A 25,044-nucleotide genomic window follows, 5' to 3' on the forward strand; every position below is an offset into this window, starting at 1 on the left:
GGAAGACATGGCTACAAATAGTTAATGTGTAAATAGACCTAAGGGGTTCCACTGGACTGCAAGCTCAATATGAATCAGTGTAGTAACATGGGAGCCAAAAAACCTACTGAATCCTTCAGCTGTATTCAGAGATAGATTCAAATACAAATTCAAAATGAATATGATTATCCCACTATACACTTCATGATCATAATACTGATATCTTGAGTACAGTATGTACTATTCTGGGTACCATATTTTAGAAGAGACACTGACAAGATGGAGTGAACCTGGAGAAAGGGAATAAAAGTATGCCATAAAAGGATCATTTGAAGGAACTGATGTTTATCCTAAAAAAGAGGTGACTTCTTAAGGGAGTGGGAGAGGGTAGACGAGAGAATTCTTCAGGTATCTGAAAGGCTATCAAATGAAAGAGAGAGATTTAACTTTTCCTGCTTGACTCTAGAGAACAGAACTAGGAGCAATTAGCAGAAACTGGTGGGAGATGAATTTCAGCTTAAGTTAAGGAAAAGCTTCCCAGCAATTATATTTCCCCCAAATAGAGTGGCCTGCCTCAAGGTGAGGTGTGAATGAATTATTTTTTTTTTAATTTAGCAGTAAATGGGAGAAGAGAAAAGAGGAGAGCTTGAAGAGAAAAAAGTGCCATAGGTAGGTGATTTTAGAGTATATTATATCATTCAGTCAACAACAGTCAGTCAGTCAATAAACATTTATTTTTCTATTTTTTTATTTTTGGCTACGCAATGGGGTTAAGTGACTTGCCCAGGGTCACACAGCTAGTAAATGTCATCTGTCTGAGGCAGGATTTGAACTCAGGTCCTCCTAAATCCAGGACTGGTGCTCTATCCACTTCGCCACCTAGCTGCCCCTCAATAAACATTTATTAAGCACCTACTCTGCCACACATTGTGCTAAGAAGTCCTGGGATAAAAAAAAGAGCGAACACAAACAACTAGTCTCTGCCTTCAATGAGCTCAGAGTCTAATGGAGGAAGACAATACATAAAAAGAAGCTTTGAAAGGAATGGTGAAGAAGGAAGGGTATCCAACTTGGGATAGCTGGATGGGAAATTACGATATGGCTGCCCTGGGCACCTTCTTCGATGGAAGATCTGGGAGGTGTTCTCTTGATCTCCACCCTCTTCAATTAGAGGGAAGGAGGTGCCCCAGAGGGCAGAGGGTACTGAGGAGCTGTGAGTTTCAGAGTTGATGTGAACTTGCAGGATGATGAGTTTCTGGAGACAATGATGATGCCCAGGAGAGCAACTGGGAAGGAAATGAGCACATTTATAGGAAGAGATAAAGGAGCCAGGGGAAAGGCAGATATTGAAGATCCAAGAGTTGGAATGATTTATGAAACAAGGTTCAGAAAGAGTATGAAGGAATGGCAGCAAGGACAAAGGTGGAGAGGAGATGTATATATCTCCATATACATTTGTATCTGTAGCTATATCTATCTGTCTGTCTGTCTGTCTATCTATCCATATACACAAAGATATATTTGTGAGGTATCTTCCTAAAGATGATAGTTAACTCATGGGAATTAATGAAATTACTGATACAGAGTACGGAAGAGAAAAAGGCCTCAGAACCTTGGGGAACACACATAGTTAGTGAGCTATGGTGATGTGCCATCAAAGGAGTTAGAAAAGGTGTGGTCTGAAAAATAGTAGAAGCAGGAGACAGCAGTGCCCTTAAAACCCAGAAAGCAGAGTATGCAGGAGTAGAGAGAAGGTGGTCAACGGTGCAAAATACTGCAGAGAGGTCAAGATGGCTGAAAACTGAAAAAAGACCATCAGATTCTATAATTAAAAGATCACTGGTAACTCTGGAGAGGGCTGTTTGAGCTGAGTGATGAGGCTAGAAGCCAGACTGCAAAGAGCTGTGGGGTGAGAGAAGAGGAAGTGGGAACACCAAATACTGACAGAGAGGAAAGACACAAGATGATATCTTGAAAATCTGGCAGGATCTAGTAAAGGTTTTCTTTTAAAGATGTGGAGATTTAGGCACGTTTGAAGGCAGTCAGGAAGAAACCAGTAGATCAGGAGAAGTTGAAGAAGGGGGGCAGGAAGAAAAGAGTGGAAGGTAATGTCAAGGTGTTTTGAGATGAAATTTGGAAAAGTGAGAGTTTATATATAATGGCTTCAATTTCCTCAATAAAATAAGAGGTGAGGTTCTAACTGGAGTGCTGAGGTGTGCAGGAATGGAGTTACAAGAGGCTTAAGGAGGAGAAAGTTTGGAACAGCTTCAAGGTGAAGGAGATGGGGAATCAATTAGGGAAGAATAAGGACTGCTTTACTGTAAGGAGTTATTATTCAGCTGAAGCTGGAGAATAAGATCAATTAAGATTAGATCAGAGAAACGTGGATGGTAGGAGTAATCCAGGGCTGAGATTTGGGAAGAGATAAGCAGCCTCAGTTTGTTGAATGATTGGTTCCTGAAACAAAAGCCCACCACTTTAACGTCAATATTCTTCCAGTGATCCTACGTAATTACAAATAATGGCACATACTACTGCAAAAATTAGTGCAAAGTATATAATCAAAGGGATATATGACCCGAAAAAAATGGGTTGGTTATGGAGTGAGAGCAAGCATTAACAAGTGGACAGACTGTATCCTGCATGGAGAGCTATGCAATGTCAAGAGAACTACAAGGTGAGGTCTCCAGCATACTGGGTGGATTTCTGGTGCAGAATTTACCAAAGGAAAAAATAATAACAGTTGACATTAATGTAGTACCTTTGAGGTTTCCAAAGTGCCTTCTAAACATTAATATATTTGAGACCTAAAACAACCCTGTGACATAGGTACTTTACCTCATTTTAAAAATGAGAAAATTGAGGCTTAGGGAGGTTAGGTGATTTCTCCCCAGTAATACAGCTAGTAAGTGCAGGAGAGGCACATAGAATGAGAAAGTATGGGCTATAATCTGGACCTTTGGAAGGAATACCCATATCAACAAGGCCAAAAAATCACTAAAGTATTTAAAATACAAAATGAAATGGCTAATTTAAAAAATTTTTATTTTCTACATGAAAGATACCTGTTTTTCAAGTTTAGCTTGAGAATCTTCTAGTTCTCCATTTCTTACAGTCTCATCTTGTAACATCTGCTGCTGTTGCTGCAAAGTGTGCTGCAAGATAACATTTTGTTTGGTAGTCTCTTGCAGACTGTGAGTTTTTAATTTTAGCTCTTTCTGCAAACAATACACCTAAAAACACAAAAATGTATTATGATAATATAGTATTTCATAAGAAAAGCAATACAATTTCAGAATTGGATCTACTCACCTTACACAAAATATAAGGTAATACCTGAAGAAATGCCTTCAATAACGAAAGTATTCACCTACTCACTAGAATTTCAGCTCTTCCTATTTCAGTGAGTCTGCTCCTTCCACTACCTCTACAGGAAACAGGGGGTCATAATAAACGTGAGAGAATGACATGAGTTGAAATAATGTTCCATCATCATCATTCTTCAAACATTTGGAGGAGGGAATAATAGCCACATAAGAATAGAATAAGAAAATATATTCATTAGTAGCTTATGTGTGCTCACAAAATTCCTACCTGAGAAAAATTTATTTCAAAGAAACTTTCCCTTGCTTAAAAGAATAGTACTGAGTAGTATTTCTTTATATGATCAAGAAGGAAAATAGAATATTCTTTAGAAAATAAGGTGATAAAAAGATAAAACCAAGTGCTGTGTATGACGCAAGATTAACTCTGGAGAGGGGTTGAGAAAATACACCTCCTTCCATTCAATGTAGAGGTGGAACAGTCTTCCTGCATTGCATTGTCAGACTTGGTTGATGTTGGTTAGTGTTACCAAACTACTTTTTTTCTCCCCTCTTTCTTTTTTAATCTTTGTCACAAGGTGTGGCTTGCTTGGTAGGGAATGAGGAAGAGATAAATTCAGAAATAAAAATGAAACAGAAATTAAAGATATAAATATAATTTTTAAGAAGATAGTGAGAGAACTATAATCATAGGCTTCTTCCTAAATGTCTCACCTCCATTCTTGGGCTGTGCCAATGTAATCAAAACAATGGTGTACACCTAAATTATTTTACTGATTTGGTGATATATGAATTAAATTACCAATGGAGTACTTTATAGAGCTAGGAAAAATAGTAAAATGCACTTGGAAAAACAGAGGGTCTGGAATCTCAAAGGAAATAATGAAAAAAGGAGGAACGAAGGAGGCATTCATAGCATTATCAGATCTTAAACTAACTTTCCCTTCTCATCTCTGCCTACTGAAGAAGTAACCACCAAAAATATTTGGTACTAGTTAGAAAATAGAAACATCTTAGTGGCACAGACTAAACATGCAAAATTCAGAAGCAGAAATGTTTAGAGCAGTGTTTGATGATAACATTTATGTCCAAAGGCATAAATTGCTAGTGAAAGATTCCTGATTTGACAAGAGCTAACTTATGGAAGCCCTTAAAGCAATGCAGTAAAAATTAAAGTTAGATCAACATCATACACCCTTTACCACACTGAGTCGACAAGTTGATAAGTACTTATTAAACACCTACTATGTGCCAGGCACTTTGTTAAGCACTGGGGATAAAAAGAAAGTAAAAAGAATCACAGCTTTCAAGGGCTCATGGTCTAACGGAGGAGGCAATACGTAAACTATGTACAAAGAACATGTGCACAGGATAAACTGGAGAAGATCTCCCAGGGAACGTACTAGCATTACAGATTAGAAAAGATATCTTGCAAAAGGTAGGGTTTTTAACCAGCTTTAGGGGAGGCTGGAGAAGCCAGGAGGCACAGAAGAGGAGGGAAAGAATTCCAGAAACGGAACCAGTGAAACAGCTCTTGAAGGTGAAGGCACAACCACCACCACCATGTCATTGTATCAAAGACTATGTGGAGGGACAAATGAGGTGTAAGAAGACTGGAAAGGCAAGAGGCGGGGCAAGTTATAAAGGTCTTTAAAAGCCAAAGGGAATGTAATTGAAAATACTGTACCACAAGAAATGACTTCAGAAAAACCTAGAAAGACTTATATGGACTGATACTGAGTGAAGTGAGCAGAACCAGAAGAACACTGTACACAGTAACAGCAACATTGTGCAATGACTAACTTTCATAGACTTGGCTCTTCTCAGCAATGCAAGGATCTAAGACAACTGCAAAAGACTCATAATAGAAAATGCTATCCACATCCAGAAAAAAAGCAACAACTATGGAGTCTGAATGCAGATCAAAGCATACTATTTGCTCTCTCTTTTTTGTTGTTGTTGTTTCATTTTGTTCCTTCTTTCTTGTGGTTCCTCCCATTGGTTCTAATTCTTCTTTACAACATGACTAATGTGAAAATATGTTTAACAGGAATGTATATGTAGAGTCTATATCAGATTGCATGCCGTCTCGGGGAGGGGGAGAGGGAAGAAGGAGGGGGAGAAAATTTAAAACTCAAAAGCTTATGGAAGTAAATGTTGAAAACTGAAAATAAATAAATAAAATTTTTAAAAAAGAAGTTAAAAAATCCAAAGGGAAGATTTTTATATTTCATCCTGGTGGTAATAGGGAGCCACTGGAGTTTATGGAATAAGGGGAGTGGGGGAGACGAGACACAGTTGGACTTGTGCTTTAAGAATATCAATTTGACAGCTGAGTGGAGGATGGACTGGCATATGGAGAGATTTGAAGCAGGGAGACCAACCACCACGCTACTGCAATAGTCCAGGTATGAGGTAACAAAGTTCCAAAGTTCCATACCACACAGATAGCAGTGTTAGAGGAGAGAAGGGGACATATCTGAGAGGTGTTACAAAGGCAGACTCAACAGGAGTTGGCAATTGATTGCATAGAAGGGTTAGAGTGTGAGAAACTGAGGGTAACACATGAGTTGCAAGCCTGGGTGAAGGGGAGGGTGGTAGTCATTGTAAACCTGATATTCCACTGCAATGAAATATTTTGGAATATATAATTATAATAATTTCCAAGGGCAATATTTCTGGCCACGAAACAAACATTACAAATTAGGGCTTGATTTATTATTTTGTTGATTGTCTAGACTTAAGAAATTGCTAATAATTCAGGTTAAGCTTAAAAGAACAAATGCTAGTTTCACAGTTTATTCCTAGAGATCATGGAAACATTCAGGAGCTAAAAAAGCTCTCTCTTACGTACTTCTTGTTTTTCACTTTAATCCTTAGAAGGAAAGAGAAAATAGCACTCCCTCTTGCTTCACAGCCAGAAATATAAGTGCTTTGTCCTTATTTTTCCCTCTTCCAGATTTATACCTTAGGTGCAACACATAATTTTGGAAATTGCTTTGATAAAACCCTACTAGTCACCTAGAATCATTTCATAAATATGATCCTGTACCTCACCCGTAACTGGTAAATTACCTCTTCAGATTTCTTCTTTAGTTGTTTCTCAAACTTGTCCTTGTTTCCTTCCAGTTGGCTCAAATGCACAGCCAACTCTTCTTTACACATATCCAGGGCTGACTCTAGCTGTTTGACCTAGTTACAGGTAACAAAACAGTCAAACAAGGAATGCCTAGAGAGACACATGATCCATAAAAGGAAGCTACTCTCCCCACCCCGACCCCAACCTGATAAGTGTCCAGTCAATGCTTGTCCGTGCTTGATGTGATCGGCACAGACTATAGACGATAAAAGAAATATAGTAAATGAAATCTTGGCTAACGGAAACTTACCTTGCGGAACAGCTTCAGGAATGCTGCAGGAGATTTAAACGAACATAAAAGAACAGGAAGGAAAAGAACAGCAGAGACCAGAAGAGAAGCAGTAATAACAATGATTGCAACAAGAAGTATAAAGCAGCTGACTGACAGCAGGGACTAAAAAAATCAGCAGTGAAAAATGAAAGCGCCCCGCAGGACAGAATGTGGGGAGAGAGAGGTGGCCCTGAGAAGAGCCACTGGGATCTTTGCAGTTTCTCAAGCATCGCTGTGTCATGCAAAAGGCAAATTAGTCATAGAACAGTTCTGCATAGGAGGTAGGGGATGACAACCATTATATTTCAGAAGACTATAAATGACTCACTGTCCCATGCTAAAAGCAAATCAAAAGTACACCAGCTTTTATTTTTATCTTTGTATTCCCAGTGCCTAAGCCAATAATAATAGGGATCCAATAAATGTTTGTTGAACTGAATTCTTAAAAATATATTTTTTACTGTGTTTTATTTTTATACCACCTGTCTGATTGAATTCTATTGGCATTTAATTGCACAGCTTACTTTTTGAGGTAGTATTTGGTAGTCTTGCTTGACAATATTTATACTGATTCAATCTATGGACCAAGTACTTCTTATGAAATATTACAGGAAAAAAATCCATAAAAAAATTGACTCATCATGCAGGTACTGTACAGGATTTTCAAACTCATCAAGGTTTCAAATTTGTATTATTTGTACTTGGAATTCTACTCAATCACAAACTCTTAAGAAGGGCTAAGAGAAAATTGTGGTCTGCTATCATATATGCAAAAGGTGTCACTTTCTGGTGAAGAAGAACTTGCATACATTGAAACATGTCTTCTCTAAAACTTATATAAATTCTTAAACTGGTGAAGGAGTTCCTCCTTCACATCTATCTTTTTTTAAAAAAAAGTTTTCCAGAAATGTATCCGTTTTCAATCACTACCTTGATAGGTAATCCTCTGTTTGGCCTGAATTCTGATAACATACCCAGGGCAGTTAGCCTCGTGGATTTGCTAAGCCCTTTTTTCCCTTTGTACCCAACTACAGCTGTGGCCCATCACAATAAAAAATGTTCATAATGATGACCCTGAGCCACTGTGAAAACATTATGTGCACTGTACATTCTGTTTAGGGAAGCAGGAAAGCATAAAATACAATAAGAAGATTTAAAATAATTTTTAAATGATAAAAAGCTAACATCTCAGAACTTACAAGGGTAACTATCATGTATCCAAAAAGTTATCCAGAAAGAATCATCCTGCAAAGTTATAGATATCCAAGAGAAAACAAGGCAAAGAATTTCTTAAATGACAATGTACTAACTTTGATTGTTTCTTCAGATACTTGGCTCTGTAACATTTTCAAAGACTCATCTTTCTGGGTATTCTGCTTCTCCATTTCCTATAAATGTAAAGATATAGCCAATAATATGTAAACATGCATATAAACATTCTATATCCTAGGAAAGCAATAATTGTTTGGCTAGGAATTATGGCCATATAACAGAAAATGATAATTGAAAAACTGTTTTGCTCTTAAATAATATCTTATAAACATGATTTTACCCCTCTTTTTTCCAGCAATAGTCTATCCAGTGATTCAAGATGATGTTGTTTATATACGATATCCTGTTGCAAAATGGACACAGTCTTCTCCTGTTCTTTAAATTGTTGATCTTTCTTTTCTAGCTGAATTTGAAACTGTACATGAAAACATGATTAATTGATTTACACATGATCTTTTTTTAGGACTTCAACATGTTTAATGTAGTTAAAAACCAAGGAGATATACCCTCCACTAGCACAGAATTTATCAGTAATAGAATTTAAGAGAAAATATATACTCAAGAAACAGGGAATATATCATCAACAAATGTATATTATATGATATATTTGATCATAAAATTTAGAGCTGGAAGGGGTATCAGAGATCATCAAGTTCAATCTCCTCATTTGACAGATGAGGAAACTAAGGCTAAGATTGGTTAAGTTATTTGGGCAGCTAGGTAGTACAGTGTGGATAAAACACTTGGCCTACAGTCAGGGAGATCTGAGTTCAAATCCAGCCTCAGATATTTACTTTCTGTGTGATTTGGGGCAAGTACTTTAACCACTGTTTGCCTCAGTTTCCTTAACTATAAAATGGGGATAATAATAGCACCCATCTCCCAGGGATGTTGTAAGGATCAAACGACATAATATTTGTAAAGTACTTATTAGCACAAGGTCTGGCACATAGTAGGGGTTTAAGAGATACTTTTTTCCTTCCTTCCACTTATACCATGTTACCACTATACGACAAGCATAACAAGTAATAAATTATATCAGAAATTTTAGAGGGCTTGGAACTAAAACAATCAAGAAAAAAAAACTTGAAAGAAAACTTTTTATAAGTAAGTAAATTCTATTTCTATTAGAAAGTTAGGAAATATTAACTACAGAAAACATAATTTATATAAAATGTTTGATGATTTGGAGAGCTTCCCTAAAATATATATCTATTCTATAATTCCCAGAAATATGTTTGTGGTGAATTGATATAAACACCAGAACACTAAAAACCTAGCTACGATTCCTTATGGGGATCAGCATAAATAGCCAATGACCAGATGGCTCCCAAAAGAAGCAAAGGATTCACCAGTTCTTTGCAACTAAGTTTTAGTGTTAATAATGATTGCCTCTACTCTTTCATTTACATTTACAAAATAATTGAAAAGGCCAATAAAATAACAAAAAATGCTATGTGATTATAATAAGAGCAAACTTGGCCCTGGAGAAGAGATAAGAAAATGTTCCTTCTATTTTCACTGAAGAGGTAGGGGACTATGAATATGGAATGTTATTTATGCAGTCAAACTTTCAATCCTGGTCAATGTAAGCTGGTTTTGGTTTTTTTTCTTTTTTTGGTTATGAGAAGGATCACTGAGATGGGGGAAGGACAAAAAGTTGTGATAGTGTGATACTCAGAATTGATAATGATAAAAGGTATCAAGAAAATATTATTAAAGAGTATTATTGGTTGTTTTCCTTTGTACTCAAAGAAGACCAAAATGACATTACTATACTGGGGCCAACGTACAGTGTATCCAACTGCGGCTGATCAAACCAATATAAGCTTGGAACACTATACTACAGGTTGGGCACAAATAGTCTGTATGATTTGTGCATCTCACATTTCTTTTGAGCTACTGCAATTCCACTTTGCCTACAGAGCACAGCGCCTTCTTTGATGCAGGCACACCACGCTGGGAGGTCCTGTGCCGGTGCCTCCCATGTTTCACAATAGATATCAAAGTTCTTCAGGACTTGAAAGTGTCCTTCTATCTTCTGATCTCTGTGTGAGCACTTGCCTTGTGTAAGTTCTCCATAAAATAGTCTTTTAGGCAAACATACGTTTAGCATTTAAACAACGTGGCCAGTCTACTAGACTTTTGCTCCCTGCAGTAGGGTCTGAATGTTTGGCAGTTCAACTTGAGAAAGGACCTCAGTATCCAGTACGTTATCCTAACAGGTGATCTTCAAAACCTTCCTAAGATAATCCAAATGGAAGTGATTCAGTTTCCTGGCATGGAGCTGGCATACTGTCCAAGTTTCAACAGGCATATGACAATGACGTCAGCACAATGGCTCCGTAGAATTTGTTTGGTAGGCAGCCTAACACCTCTTCTCTCCCACACTTTCCTTGAGTCTCCCAACACTGAGCTAGCTCTGGCAATGTGTGCATCAACTTCATCATCTATCTTTATAGTCCTGGAAAATATTCAAATTCTTCCATTTCCTATAACCAATGGTTCCACATACATGGAACTGATGTGGTGCTGGTTGGTGGAGAACCTCCCTTTTTTTGGTGTTAATTGTCAGGCCAAAATTAGCACAAGTAGTGGAGAATCCATCCATGCTCTGTTAAATCTCAGCCTCAGAGGCTGCATAGAGTACACAATCATCAGCAAACAAAAAGTTACACACCCACTCTCCCTCTCCCTTAGTCTTGGCTTACAGCTTTTTCAAGTTAAATATTTCACCATTGGTGTGAAAGCTGACCTTAATGCTGTTATGAATGAAAAATCCAAGAGGCAGTTTCTGGGTAATTAATAATCAATCTACTAATTAGGCTAGCTAGTAATAAATTGATGGTCAGTAGTTTCTCGTGGTAAACAAAGACCCCTAATGGAGACAATGAATGACTTAAATATCTTTGTAAAAGAGAACACCCCTTTCAAGTGAAAATCAACCCTGACTGATGGACATTTAATGAGAAGGTGGGCTAGAAGTCTTCATCTCTTCCTGCTGATAATGTGGCTTGATCATGAGACTCAGCCACCTCTAGCAATCTGGACAGGGGAATCCATCTTCCCTTTTTTACCTGAGTGAGTCACCCTAAATTCTAATGGAGAATTACAAGCACAGGGGCTCATTTCCTTGGGGCAAGAATTCACCTAGATTAGATTGTTTACACTCTAAAGAGAAATAAGGTCTCCTAGTTGAGTGGGGTCCAGCCCAAGATCGAGAAGCATGTTCTCAGAGTTAGGGACACTGTTCTCATCAATCAGTCACGTCTTCAGAGACTGATTGACTGATAGGGGCTGGGCCCCAACTGAGGAAAAAAAGGAGAAAAATCCTAGATCCTAGTTTAATAATTATTAACAGCAAAACGATAATTTCTCTCAATGCTGTTTTTGCCCTTGGTGAAGGTGTCCAACAACATTGTTGAAAACATCATGCTAAAAAGCATGGGAGCAAGCACACAGCCTTGCTTTACTCTATTGGTGACTGGGAAAGTATAAGAGCATCATCCATTATCCAAAACCTGTTGCAAGCATGCCTTTTTGAAAATGGCATACAATACTGATGAACTTTTCTGGGCAACCAAATGTTTCCATGATCTTCCACAAAACCTTATGACTAACAGCATCAAAGGTCTTGGTCAGATGGATGAACTTTGAGTATAGACCTCTGTTCTGCTCCTGGCACTTATCCTGGAATTATTAGGCAACAAACACTATATTGACCGTTCCTTGGCCCTTTTTGAAGGCTCTTGGATAGATGACCATCTTGCAGATGAAGGATCTGTCTATTAAGGAGGACTCTGACAAGAATCTTGCCAGCAGGGGCAGCTAGGTGGCGTAGTGGATAGAGCACCGGCCCTGAAGTCAGGAAGACCTGAGTTCAAATCCTGCCTCAGACCAAACACTTGCCACGTACTATCTGTGTGACCTTGGTTAAGTCACTTAACGCCGATTGCCTCACTATTAAAAAAAAAAGAAAAAGAATCTTGCCAACAATGAGTAAGAGAGAGACCCACCCCCCCCACCATAATTGTCATAGGACAACCTATTTTCCTTTATAGAGATCACAGGGTAGGATCCCTGCAAGCAGCCCAAGGTTAGGTGAAGCAGATAATTTTTAGGGCACCTTTTCTAGCTTCCTCATGCCAGGAGGTGAGCAGTGAGTACCTTAAAAAATGCAGACACCCAGGGAGCTGCCAAATCCCACTGCTGCTTCAATCCAGTGACAAGATAGCTTTATGTCCTGTGTGCAGGGTTGTGACTACAGATCCCAGTGTATTTGCACCCACTGCTTTGTCACTTGCCTGTTGCCACAGGATTTCCAGGTAGGTAAAAATGGCAAAACAGTATGGATGATGTCTTTTGACTTGTGCATAAATTGGGTTTAAGAGTGACAGAATTGTGTAGTCATCAGTCTCACTGTCTCTTCCAGAGTCATGAAGTGCAGTGGCAAAACAAAAGTCAAGACAACTGGTGATGGCTCAGGATAGAGTGGATGACCTCAGTGCCTTTGATGTCTAATCGAGCTCTAAGTGCTCCATAGCACCTACTTCCGCCACCTTCATGGCCTGTTGAACAAATTGATCCCATTTGCCTATTCCACCGGGGAGGTTTTCACATGGTTAGAGTAGACCCTCCCCTAAATCACAGACAGGTTTGAGGTCTCTTGGTTACCCTCAACCTGGTTTAGCCCTGGCTGCCAAAATGGTTTTACCAGGGTGTGGCGGCTGCACATGCTACAGCTTCTTGGAGCCACAGGTGAGAATCGGCAAGTGGACACCAAAGGTGGGAAAGGTGGAAAGCAGTCCTGAAACAGGGCTCAGCAGCCCTCACACCAGAGTACTAGTCTTCCCTTAACACTCCAGTCCAGGGTGACATGTCTCAGGGCGATGCATCTCAAGGTGATATATCTCTTTCATACAGCAGAATTCTATTAAAACAGTACAATCCTTTAAAACAGTACAATCTTACTACAGATTTATCTTCAGGAACAGAATTATGTTTCCCTCCAAGAACATACAATATTGCTAAGATGTTCTTCATACATAGTAAAAACGTAAACTTCTACAGAAATAAAGTCTCTTAAATGGAATGATCTATTATCTAGCTCAGAAGTTCCCAAACTTATTTGGCCTACTGCCCCTTTAAAAAAAAATTACTCAGTGCCCCCCTTGAAATTTACTTTCTTTAACCCTTCAACAGTTTTTTAAAAATTTGCATCATTTCCAGTAAAGCTCAATTACTATTACCAGGACATAACCCACACTTTCCTATATCAGAGCTTCGCATTGCACTTCCCCATCTCTGCCTGTCAAAAACCTCCAAATCCTTAAAGGCCAGCAACACTCTCCGGGGGTCCTGAACCAGATCAAAATGTTTATTTGGAAATATTTAACAAAAGAAATAAAAACACAATAAAACATAAATAATATCACATTTTAAAACTAAGTCAATATGAGGTCTGTAGGGATCCTTATGTACATATCAGTCACCTTCCATGCAGATCAAATGAGATAATAATTGTAAAGTGCTTAGCACAGTGCCTGGCACACAGTAAGCACTATATCAATGTTAGTGATGATGATGATGACGACATTTGACACTACTGTTCCAAATCAGTGAAATCACGAGTCTAGTTTCTATCCCCTATCTGTGGTCATAGAAAGATTTACTCCCCATGTAATTAAGTGGTATAATGTTCTTTACTGACTAAACTAATACACAATTTTCCCAATGGAGGGAGAGTCAAGAATCGTTTTAGGTAAGCCTCCATTATATCCTCCCTGAAGCCTAGCACCCAATACTGTTCATAGTTGCCCCCTTTACAAAAGTGTGCTCTCTACGCTAAGCAGTTCTTGAACACAAGTACCTTTTCACCTTCCCCCAAAACCATACACATGAAGTAGAATTTTCTACAAAACTATCTCCATATTCTGATAGTGTCTCCATTTCCAGAGAAAAACATAACTTTGGCATGTGCTGGGATAAAAGCCTAGGAATTTCATTCTCTAATCCCGGTCTCTTCTATGAACCAAACTGCTTAGAAAGTTCCTAAATTATTCCATATTGCCTAGATCAGGGCTCTACAAATTCTGGGTCATTGTGTTAGTTTTCCATCTTAATGTCTAGTATTTCTGTCACAATATTAGGCAGCATTGGTTGTCAAAACAGGTATACTTTAGTCTTCCTGCTCACGGAGGTTCATTCACATTTTATTATCATAATGACCTGAAACGGAGTCCACTGAACTAGACAGTGTTATTCAGTGCAGGAAACAATGAAGACTTTCACGTTGTATGCTGGAATTTCCTAGATATCAGTGAACCTTTTCCAGCTTCAACCAGGGCCCCGATCTCTGCATAATCAGATGTGAAGGCAAGGAGGCATAGGACTTGTGGGACTGGGGGAAAGGGGTTAGACACTAGGGCTTCTTCCAACCATGTATATAGACTAGGAAATACCTAGACTAGAAGTGAATAGCTCTTTGAGTTTTTGCAGTGAGTCCTCTGAGATTATTCTGTAGCTTCTTGGTGACTCTGATTTAACAATGCTGAGAACCAATATCCTGTGGCAACACATTGTGGAACCAATATCCTATGTTGTCTTTTTTTTTTTCCTCCCTGGAAAGCTAAATTTGGAGAACAGCATGTAAAGAAAATTGGTCTAGCTTTGCCCTACATCCTCAATATGAAGGCCATTCCAAGACAACATCAAACCCTTTGGAATAGCTTTGAGTCAGACCGAAAAATAATAGGTCCTGATCCAAGCCTCACTTTCTGGACAAATGTATCCAAAACTCATATTTTCCAAGACTGCATACAGGAAGGGCACCTGGCAATTTTAATTCCAACATTTATCATAAAAATTTTCTAGGCTATTTTTTATCCTTTTGGCAATAATGACAAGTATTTTCTAAAATTATAATGATATCCCTCTTAAGTTTCTCTTCTAGCCATACTGGTTAGTCTAATCTGAAACAGCTCTGAACTATTCTATTCTCTAGAGCTCTTCATCTGAACCAGCAGTCTATCCCACTTTTCTCCTCCCCTTTAATCAAAGGTTGTTAAGTATGCTGCTGCCCTCTCATTTCTTTCACTTGATTTTCATCCAAATGATGTTACCTAATAAAGAGTATGGAGAGTCTGCTGAATAGCTTTAATTTGAAATTATTAAAATTATTTTAAAAGATTAAAGGTAAAATAGAAATTTTATTTTAATGCAATAAGTTCTTACTAGTTCAATCTGATGTTCCATTTCTTTGTGTTGTTCATAATGAATCTTCTTTGCCTTTTCAAAGGCTAAACACATTTTTTCATGTTCCGAATTTATATTTGATTCCAAACTGTGTATCTTTTCATTTTTTTCCTAGAAAATACAATAATGCTTTTAAGGAAATATGACTATTTTTATTTATATATTATATATTATATAATTATACATATAATTATATATAATTATATGATATATATATTATTTAAGGAAATATGATTAATTTTTTTTATCTAAAGCATATTAATTATGTAATCAATGTGAAAATATAAAATTTCTTAAAATTTGCAGAATAAGGACCAAGGGGTTTTTGTTACTGTTTTTACATAAAGAATAATATTTAATGCCTTTGAAACTGACATAATAAATTATTTACTTTAAATGGATATGAATCTTTTAAGATGAGATATAAGTTGTAAAAATGAAAAAAAAATCCAAAGCTCTGAGTTGAACATAGTACAAAGCTGCTACAACAACTACAATGGAATGAAACATGAAAATATGGGGATAATAGAATGCCCAAGTATTTCGTTAAGGCTCAAAAAGTGAGTAAAATAGAAATAAGTGCAAGATGATCTAAACCATACAATAGAATTTGTGATGATCCTAACTTTAATAATGGTGCTAACGCTTAAAACATGCCGTTACAAAGTACAAGAACAAAAAGAAGTATTCTCAGTTAAAAGCTATTTTTACCATAAGTTCCTGTTCCAGTTCAGAATTTTTTGCAGCAGCAGAAGAATAAGCAATTGTCTTTTCTTCCAGCTGTTTCTCTAACGTGAGAATCTGGGAACATTTCTTTGTCATCTGAAAAAAATTAATATACACTTTGAGATGAGTGTATTTGACAAGCAGAAAATAAATTTTATTAGAAAATGATAGTTAATTTTCTTATTCTAAAGTTTAAAAGCCTTTTCCCTCATATCAGCATTGTCACACAAACTGCTAAATGTAATATCTGAATGTTGTATAATAGAAAAACCCTGGAGATGAAGTCAAAAGACCTAGATTTCAGAAATCTGTAGTATTCCTACTTCCTAGCTATGTAACTTTGAGAAAGTCATCTCATATCTCTGGGTTACAATTTTTCTCTCTGATGAAAACAAAGGGATTGTACTTCATCATCTCTAAAGTTCTTTTTAGCTTAAAGGTTCTATGACTGTGAATAAGCTAAGCAAATGTACAGTGATAAATATTTATGGTGAATATCTAGGTTCCTTTTGTAAATAGCTTTGGATTCCATATAATCATGAGTTATTTTTAAAATTAGTAATCACTAAACAATAGCAGGGGTGGAATCAGAAACAATCACAGACTAAGAAAATGGAAGTAATCTAACCCATATCCCTGTGTCCAGGTAGAACTTTAAATCAACTCAAAAAGTTTTCTATTTCAATGCTTGAAATTTTCTGGGGAGATATGATTGCTTAAGTTGAATGTAAGTCACCCTTATCACTACTCACATTCATTCCCCACAGGCCTTTCCCTCTGTCCTAGTAAGGGAGCTGAAGGGAAAAAACAACAAAAAAACCAGCCACTCTAACCCAGGCATGTCTCCCATATGCAGTCTCTAGTTTAGAGGAAGCAAGGAAAGAAACAAGCATTTATTAAACACCTATTATGATAAGCACTTTACAAATACTATTACATCACAATAATCTTGGGAGGTAGGAGCTATAATCCCCATTTTACAGATGAGGAAACTGAAGCAGAGGTTAAGTTACCTGTACAGGGTCATACACCTAATAAATGTCTGAGAATGTATTTGAAATCAGGTCTTCCTGACTCCAAGCCTAGGACTCTATTTACTGCACCAACCAGCTGCTAAGCACAACATAGAAAAAAGAAAAGCTGCAGGTTCCTGCCTCAGTGGAAACAAGCAACTGCTTCTAGTGGCTTATACTTTCCCTTTATATAGCTGAAGAATGTTAAAGATTCAATCTCTACCACACACTTCTCTCTTTCCAAGTAGGTAATATCAGTTCTTTATTCTCTCCTTTGCTCTTACTGGGAAATGCATTATTTAAATATTTATAATAAATTAATCATATTAAAAACACTTAAGAGTATGGACTTATCTATAAGTTACTGCTTCTATTGTTTCAAATAAAATTGAGAGGAAGTCATAACATATATAACATAAAATTCTGTTTTAAATATAACATAAGATTAGTATTATTTCCATCATGATTATAACATCTTTCAACCACTATAAAGTATAAAATATCAAAGCCAAATTTAACCCAAAGGTTAAAACCCAAAGACACCTCTCCCATATTTCTTCTGCATTAGAGTTAAGTTTACTGATGAAATCCACTTACTTCGGATTCCATTTTACTAGAGTTGGTAACTTTCTCTAATAATTCTTCTTGTATCACTTGAAATTGACTGGTCCTGTGAGCCATGTTAGCCTTTAATTCAGAATTCTCAGCTTCTGTTTTTGCCAACTTAGCACGTAACTCTTCTATGCCAGCAGCAAGTCTTTCCTTTTCTCTCTCAAAATGTTTGCCTACAGTATGTAGCTTTTGGCATTGGAGATGATCTGCTACAACACCAAAAATATAATTTACAATTACAGTCTAATATTAAAATTGTCATGCACAAAACATAAACAGACTTAGTCAAATAGTTCAGACAAATGTTACAAAACAATTTTTACACTCAAGCATAAGAACTGGAAAAAAGGTAGAATCCATTACCAAAGTGATGCCCATCCCACATGAAGTAAAATCCCAGGAATGAGTTGTTCCAGATAGTCATTTTATCCAAGTATTAAAGGACTGAACCTTTAATGCAGGCCTGCATAACCTGTGGCCTGTGGGCCGCTTGCGGTATGCCAGAGGATTTCAAGTGGCAGCAAAAAACATAGAGGAAAACATCCTTTGTATGTAAAGGAAATCCTTTGGTGTGCTGCAGATGGCCTGCGGGGCTGCAGTTTGTGCAAGCCTGTTTTTATGAGACTTAAAAATGTAAACATTTCAAATGGTACCTATACACATCTTCTTAGTAAGGATATACTAAATAAAATGCAACTTCTTTGGCTTTCTCAGGATCATCATAATGAATAGCAAATTTCACTTAGTTACATTGATAACACAGATTCTGTTCTACGTGCAATGCTCTGTTGTTTGTCTTTCGTTTTTGAAGAGGACCAATGATATCAAGGAGTGATGTCTTGACTTGGGCATGAACTAGATTTAAGTGAAGCAGAGTTGCACAAATTCATCAGCCTCACTCTCTCTTCCAGAATCATCGAAGTCCAGTGGCAAGTCAAAAGTCGGAACTGGTGATAGCCCAGCATGCAGTAGATGACCCTGGCGTCTTCAATGTCTGAGCAACCTCTAAGCAAGCGCTCCATAGTGCCTGCTTCAGCCACCTTCACGACCACTAGAACAAACTGTTCTTCTCGGCCCATTCTGCTGGGAAAAGTCTTCACATGCTTGGGGTAGACATCCCCCTAACTCACAGACAGGGTCGAGGCCTGTCAGTTACCCTGAACCTGGTTTAGCCTATCTGCTAAGACTGTTTTACTGAGGTATGGTTGTAATGCATGCTACAGCTTCTTGGAGCCAAAAGTGAGAGTTGGGTGACCAGTTAGCCACCAAAGGTGGATGAGCAGCCCTGAAAAGGGGTTGGCAAGCCCTCACACCAAAGGTCCTAGTACTTTCTGAACACCCCATACATCCAAAGACTGTAAAACTATGCCATTGGTATGCCTTCTGAGGGTTTTGGAGGGGTGCCACATAGGACTGTTGGCTACACTTTCATATACCTTTCCCTCCCCACTCTTAAGATCTCCTCTACCATCAAGAACTATAATACTGATGTTCAGATGTCTATGTATACCACCTCTCAAGATGCAAAACTGTTCTGCTGTCCCTTCATCACTGGTTCTCTTCTGTGTAGTCAGAGTACCTGTTATATTTTTCCCCCTATCAGTGATTTTATCAGTGTGGTGAGCTCTCTTGAAGGGGCCTTCCCCTACCAAAATACCTTCTTTCCAACTTACAGTTTTAGAGAATTCCTTGGGGAACTAAGAGATTAAGTGAACATTAAGTGACTTGCTCAAGATTCACAATCAGATTTTATCAGTGTGAGGTTTGAACCCAGTAGCTCTGAATTCTGAGGCCAGCTTTCTAGCCGCATCTCCTGATGCACATCACCTACCTTCTGCTACAAACACGTCCACATCTACCTCATCCTCCAAAATTTATCACTTGATCCACCCATCCCCACTAGTTATTTATTGTTCTATATCTCTTCTCCCTTTGTGGCTAAACTCCTTGAGCAGGTCATGGATAACTGATATCTCTACTTCCTTTCTTCTCACTGTCTTTTTAACTCTCAAAATCTAGTTTTCAACCTCATCATTGAACTGAAATTATTCTTTCCAAAGTTACAATGACCTCTTAATTGCCAAATCTAATGGCCTTTTAAAAAAATCTTCATCTGGTACCACATCACACCTATCAGACTGGCTAACATGACAAAACAGGAAAATGATAAATGTTGGAGATGTGGGAAAATTGGAACACTAATGCATTGTTGCTAGAGTTGTGAACTGATCCAATCATTCTGGACAGCAATTTGGAACTATGCCCAGAGGGTCATAAAATTGTGCATACCCTTTGACCCAGCAATAGCACTTTTTGGTCTATATCCCAAAGAGATCATAAAAATGGGAAAAGGACCCACATGTACAAAAATATTTATAATAGCTCTTTCTGTGGTGGCAAAGAATTTGAAATTGAGGGGATGCCTATCAATTGGAGAATGATTGAACAAGTTGTGGTACATGAATGTAATGGAATACTATTGTGCGATAAGAAATGATGGGGGGGGAGGGCCAGCTAGGTGGCACAGTGGATAGAGCAACGGCCCTGGAGTCAGGAGGACCTGAGTTCAAATCCAGCCTCAGATACATAACACTCACTAGCTGTGTGACCCTGGGCAAGTCACTTAACCCCACTGCCTAGCCAAAAAAAAAAAAAGAAAGAAAGAAATGATGAGCAGGCAGACTTCAGAAAAACCTGGGAAGACTTGTATGGACTAATGTTGAGTGAAGTGAGCGGAACCAAGAGAACATTGTACACAGTAACAGTCACATTATGCAATGACTAACTTTGATAAGACTTAGATCTTCTCAGCAATGCAAGGATCTAAGACATCTCCAAAAGTCATATGAAGGGAAATGCTATTCACATCCAGAGAAAGAACTATGGAGTCTGAATGCAGATTGAAGCATACTATTTGCTCTTTTTTTTTCTTGTTTTGTTTTGTTTCTTCTTTCTTGTGGCTCCTCCTATTGGTTCTAATTCTTCTTTACAATGTGACTAATGTGAAAATATGTTTAATAGGAATGTATATGTAAAGTCTATATCAGATTGCATGCTGTCTTGGGGAGGAAGGAGGAGAGGGAGGGGGAGGAAATTTAAAACTCAAAAGCTTATGGAAGTGAGAATATTGAAAACTAAAAATAATTAATTTTAAAATAAAAGAAATGATGAGCAGGCAGACTACAGAAAAACCAGGAGACTTGCATGAACTGATGCTGAGTGAAGCAAGCACTGTACACAGAACGGTAACATTGTGTGATGACCAGTTTTGATAGACTTAGTTCTTCTCAGCAATGCAAGGACCTAAGACAGTTCCAAGACTCACGATGGAAAATGCTGTCCACATCCAGAGAAAGAACTATGGAGTCTGAATGCAGATCGAGGCACACTATTTTCTTTTTTGTTTCTTCTTTCTTGTGGTTTTTCCATTTGGTTCTAATTCTTCTATACAACATGATTAATGTGGAAATATGTTTAATATGATTGTACATGTATAGCCTATATCAGATTGCATGCTCTCTTGAGGAGGGGGGAGGGAAAAGGGGAGAAAATTTAAAACCCAAAATCTTGTAAAAGTGAATGTTGAAAATTAAAAATAACTAAACAAATAAATATTTAAAAATATTTTAGAAATCCTCATCCTTCTTGACCTTTGCAGATTGACATTGTCAATCACCCTCTTTGCTTTGATATTCTCTTCTCTAAGTTATGATGATGCCACCTTTCGTGGTTCTCCTCTTACCTGTCTGACCCCTCCTCAGTCTTCTTTCCTGCATCTTCATCTAGGTCATGCCCACTAACTATGGATGTCCCACAAGGCTCTGTCCTAGGCTCTCTTCTCTCTTCGCTCTATACCATTTCATTTGGTGATCTAATCAGCTCCCCTGGTTTCAATTATCATCTCTTTGCTGATGATTCTTAGATCTACTTCAGATCTCACAAGTTAGTCTAGCTCTAACCTCTTAACCTCTAGATCTGTATCTCAAACTGCCTATTAGACATCTCAAACTGGATGTCCTATAGACATCTTAAACTCCACTGTCCAAAAGTGAACTCTCTTCCCAATCCCTCCCCCATTACAAACTTCCCTGTTACTGTCAAGGGTATCACCATCCTTCTAGTCCACCCACTCACAATGTAGGTGTAATCCTTGACTCCTTACTTTCTCTCACCTCCCCATATTCAATTTGTGGCCAAGCCCTGTCAGTTTTACCTTCCTCTATTCCCCCTCTTCTCTCCTCTGATACTGCTACCACCTGGTGAAGTGATGGAGTAACTCATCACCTGACACCTGGACTATTGTACGAGCCTGCTGGCGGGTCTGCCTGCCTCGTCTCTCTCCATTCCAGTTCATCCTCCCTTTAATTGCCAAAGTGGTTTCCATAAAGCACAGCTCTGACCATATCATCTCACTCCTACTCAATAAGTTTTGGTGGTTGTCTGTCATCTCCAGGGTCAAACAGAAAATCCTCTGACATTCAAAGCTCTTTACAATGTGGACCCTCCCTACCTTTACAGTCTTCTTACACCTTACTTACCCTTCCCCTCATACTCTGTGACACTGGCCTCTTTGCTGCCCCTGGCACAAAACCCTATCCTTAGATTTTCAGGCATTTTCACTGTTCTCCAAGCCTGAACTCTCTCTCTTCATCTCTGCCTCCTGGCTTCCCTTGCTTTCTTTAAGTCTGAGTAAAAATCCTATCTTCTACAGGAAGCTTTTCCTGATCACCCTTAATGTTAGTGCCTTCTCTCGGAGATTATCTCCAATTTATCCTGTATATAACATGTTTGTATACAGTAGTTCACATGTGGTTTCCCCATCAGACTGGGAGCTTTTTGAAAGCAGGGATGGTCTTTTGCCTTTCTTTGTATTTTTAGTGCTTAGTACAGTGTCTAACACATAGTAGTCACTTAATAAATGGCTGACTACAGATTCTAATTGCCACCAACAATGCTCCATTTGTGCTGCCAATAATGACTGCTGCACTCTTTCTTCTCTTTGCATTTCCAAGAGTGTCATGGCTTCTAGACTCCTCAGCTTTCTAGTGAAAAGGCTGGTATTTACACAAATACAGTCATCCATTCTGGGTACCATGTCCAGGTAGGGAGCAGGCCCATTCTAGTGTGTTAGGCCTTTCCTTCTTCATAACTCGATTGTTTGTTGGTGAATGGTCAAGGTCTGTTTCTTCACAGCAAAAAAGGGTTTGCTCTTTTTAAGCTGTTTTTAGTGACTGTTTCTGGCTCCAGATGCATTCCAGAAAATTAAAGATTTCCCTTCTGCAAGGCTGTATTCAGAATAACCAAGATTTTACCATAGGTAAACAGGTACCTAACAGTGACTAAGAGAGGCCTAACTTGTGGAGAGAACCAAATCATAAGACAATTGATGTGGGGTTACAATGTACAAAAAATATCTTTGGATAATAGTAAAAGAAAGCAATGAAATCATGCCTTATATTATCTAATTAAAGAAAATGAAGAATAAAAATAATTTTGTTACTCCATTGGACATTAATAATTTTATAAAACATAAGCTAGAATTGCTTCCCAAAAAAACCATCACAAAAATTATAGTTCTTATTAGAGATAAATTATAATTTTGCATACTTGCTTGACTTCCACTTAATTTTACAGGTTCTGTTTCTAAGCCACTTAATCGGCCACCTTCCTGCATCTCACCATCACCCAAAAAATGACCAGAAAACTGACTGGCAGTTAGGTTTGTTTGAAGTGTATTAATTTTTGCCTCTTTCAATGCAAGCTTAATCCTGGCAACAAAAGAAAGAATATCAAAGGTTTGAGAAAAAGTACATTTATAGAAAATATTATTTATCACTACCAATAATAAAAGGCATTTTAATGCTTGCCATCATTCCAGGATCTTAAACACTATACCTGAGGTTTGTGATCACTGATTTATTTAGCTCACAGCAAGAAACACAGAGATCTTCCTTGGTTGAGAAGTTTTCCACTTGATGCTTACAGAAACACGTTTTAGAATTAAACATTTCTTTGTTAAACTGCAAGTTTAAAAACAAACATGATTAAGCTTACATGTATATATGTGTGTGTATGTATGTATATGTGTGGGTATACCTCAAAAAAGAACACCCTGGAAGTTCAGAATGAGAGTTGTAGCTACACAACAATTCATTTGAAAAAGGATTTGTGGGTGGGGGATAAGAAGTTCAATATGAGTTAACAGCATAATATGGCAGCCAAAAATTTTATTATGATGGTAGGCTCCATGAATAAAACTATTAGTCCAGAATGTGGGAGCTGATAGTCTCTTGTATTCTGCCCTGGTCAGATCACTTTTGGAGTACTATGTTGAGTGCTGGGTACCACACTTTAGGGCAGAAAGTGACCAGCCCAAAGAAGGCTCACCAGGCTAGTGAAATAATTTAAAATTATTGGGCATGGAAATCTATCTTACCCTACAGGACAGTAGAGGAAGGGGATGGGGGGGAGGTAGAGCAGGGAGGGCAGATGGGGGGGGTAATCAGAAACAAACACTTTTGAGGAGGGACAGAGTTAAAGGAGAGAATAGAATAAAAGAGGAGAGATAGGATGGAAGGAAATTTAGTTAGTCTTTCACAATATGACTATTATGAAAGTGTTTTGCATGACTACACATGACTACACGTCTATATTGAATTGCTTGCCTTCTCAATGAGGGTGGGTGGGGAGAGAGGAAGGGAGAATATTTGTAACTCAAAGTTTTACAAACAAAGGTTAAAAATTGTTTTTACGTGAAACTGGGAAATAAGGTACACAAGCAATGAGGTAAAGAAATCTATCTTACCCTACAGGAAAATTGAAGGGGAAGGGGATAAGAGAAGGGGGTTGGGTGATAGAAGGAAGGGCAGACTGAGGGAAAGGGTAATCAGCATGCACACTGTTACAGGGTGAGGGTAGGGGAGAGATGAGGAGAAAACTTGGAACTCAAAATCTTGTGGAAGTGAATGTAGAAAACTAAAAATAAATAGATAAATTGAAAAAAAATTCAGAAATTAAAAGAAAAGAATTTAAAATTATATGATATAACCTAAAGGAGCTAAAACCTAAAGAAAAGAAGGCCTAAAACTTCTTGAAGATCAGAGTCTTCAAATAAAGGATTGTGATGTAGAAAAAGGATTAAATTTACTTTGATACCAAAGGACAGAATTTAGAACAATGGGTAGAAATTAAAGGGAGACAGATTCTGGTTCAACACAAGGAAGAGCTGCTTAACAGGATGCCTCAGGAGATTATGCGTTCCCTGCTGCCGCAGTTGTCCCAGGGAGGTGGCTGATCACTTGCAGGAGGGCATGTGTGCTTTAAGTAGGGGCTGGACTTCAAGAGCTCCTTCAGACTTAGAGAATCTGTGATAGGGATCTCACAGAATGTTAAGATTCAGAATTTCAGGTTTAAAAATATATATTATTTAGCTTACTTTGTACTTTTAATAATAAT

At 37.9% G+C, this 25,044-nt stretch overlaps 1 protein-coding gene across 9 annotated transcripts in view; it reads right to left on the bottom strand.

Moving 5' to 3' along the window:
• Positions 1-25,044, bottom strand: part of CCDC18 (coiled-coil domain containing 18) — an 89,549-nt gene that overhangs the window by 33,054 nt on the left and 31,451 nt on the right. For 5 of the 9 annotated variants that reach the window (XM_027854841.1, XM_027854835.1, XM_027854838.1 and 2 more), the window contains 9 exons: positions 23,485-23,609; positions 23,197-23,357; positions 17,575-17,798; positions 15,950-16,060; positions 15,218-15,349; positions 8,265-8,399; positions 8,023-8,100; positions 6,378-6,494; positions 3,045-3,212 (listed from right to left, as the gene is read on the bottom strand). In XM_027854841.1, the coding sequence (XP_027710642.1) occupies positions 3,045-3,212; positions 6,378-6,494; positions 8,023-8,100; positions 8,265-8,399; positions 15,218-15,349; positions 15,950-16,060; positions 17,575-17,798; positions 23,197-23,357; positions 23,485-23,609 (1,251 nt within the window). The remainder of the gene's footprint in view (positions 1-3,044; positions 3,213-6,377; positions 6,495-8,022; positions 8,101-8,264; positions 8,400-15,217; positions 15,350-15,949; positions 16,061-17,574; positions 17,799-23,196; positions 23,358-23,484; positions 23,610-25,044) is intronic. The other 4 variants (XM_027854836.1, XM_027854834.1, XM_027854837.1 and 1 more) reach the window with 3 other exon arrangements.

The sequence above is a fragment of the Vombatus ursinus genome, unplaced genomic scaffold, assembly GCF_900497805.2.
Source record: "Vombatus ursinus unplaced genomic scaffold, bare-nosed wombat genome assembly UNPS02010639.1, whole genome shotgun sequence".
In the NCBI taxonomy this organism is placed as follows: domain Eukaryota; kingdom Metazoa; phylum Chordata; class Mammalia; order Diprotodontia; family Vombatidae; genus Vombatus; species Vombatus ursinus.